General features: G+C 49.8%; 1 protein-coding gene across 1 annotated transcript in view; it reads left to right on the top strand.

Annotated features, from left to right (window-relative positions):
- Positions 1-617, top strand: part of EMH_0081940 (uncharacterized protein) — a gene marked incomplete at both ends in the record, with an annotated part of 2,038 nt that extends 1,421 nt beyond the window's left edge. Inside the window, 3 exon segments of the mRNA XM_013500456.1 lie at positions 3-169; positions 501-540; positions 544-617. Of these exon segments, the coding sequence (XP_013355910.1) occupies positions 3-169; positions 501-540; positions 544-617 (281 nt within the window).
- Positions 618-672: the final 55 nt, after the last annotated feature.

The following is a 672-nucleotide window of genomic DNA, read 5'->3' as shown; positions in this document are numbered from 1 at the left end:
AGGAGGAGAAGGTTCAATGAGCGCTCGCTGCAAGGCTCAGGATATAGCAATAGGGCGTCTATTTTCAGTAGCAGCAGCAGCAGATTTCGGTGTTTCTTTTTTTGGTGGTTTGCTGCTGGACCTGCTAGGGCCTAAAGCTGCTAGCAGCACGGGGAGTATATTTATGTTTGTGGGGTGGTTATGTGTGTCTTTGTCTTCTTTATATATTAATTTATATTTATTTGGTTTTATATTATATGGTTTAGGTATTGATGCTGCTTTCTATGGTTTACTTTGTTTACCTCCTCTCTTCCCGCAGCAGCAAAGTTCTGTTGCTGCTGCTCTTATGTCTTTTCGTTGTCTTGGTTGGTCTCTCCCGCTGCTGCTGCAGCAGCTAGCTAGCCCGGGGGGGCCCGCGCTGCAGCAGCAACCTGCTGCACTAGGCCTACTAGGCAGCTGTCTGCTGCTCGCCGTCCTCATCGCCCTCCTCTTTATACCTTGTAAACCCTTTCCTACACCAGAACAGCAGCAGCAGCAGCAGCAGCAGCAGCAGCAGCAGCANGCAGCAGCAAGAGCTGCAGCAGCAAGAGCAAGAGCAAGAGTTGCTGCAGATGGAGATGCACAAAAAAAAAAAGTAAGGACAAACAACATGCGGCAGGATGATACGGGGCTGCAGCTGGTGCAGCTGCAGCA

Source organism: Eimeria mitis, genomic scaffold (genome assembly GCF_000499745.2).
Source record: "Eimeria mitis Houghton genomic scaffold, Emh_scaff5422, whole genome shotgun sequence".
NCBI classification, from domain to species: domain Eukaryota; phylum Apicomplexa; class Conoidasida; order Eucoccidiorida; family Eimeriidae; genus Eimeria; species Eimeria mitis.
Note: the sequence above shows the minus strand (reverse complement) of the source record. Positions and strands in the feature narration are given on the sequence as shown.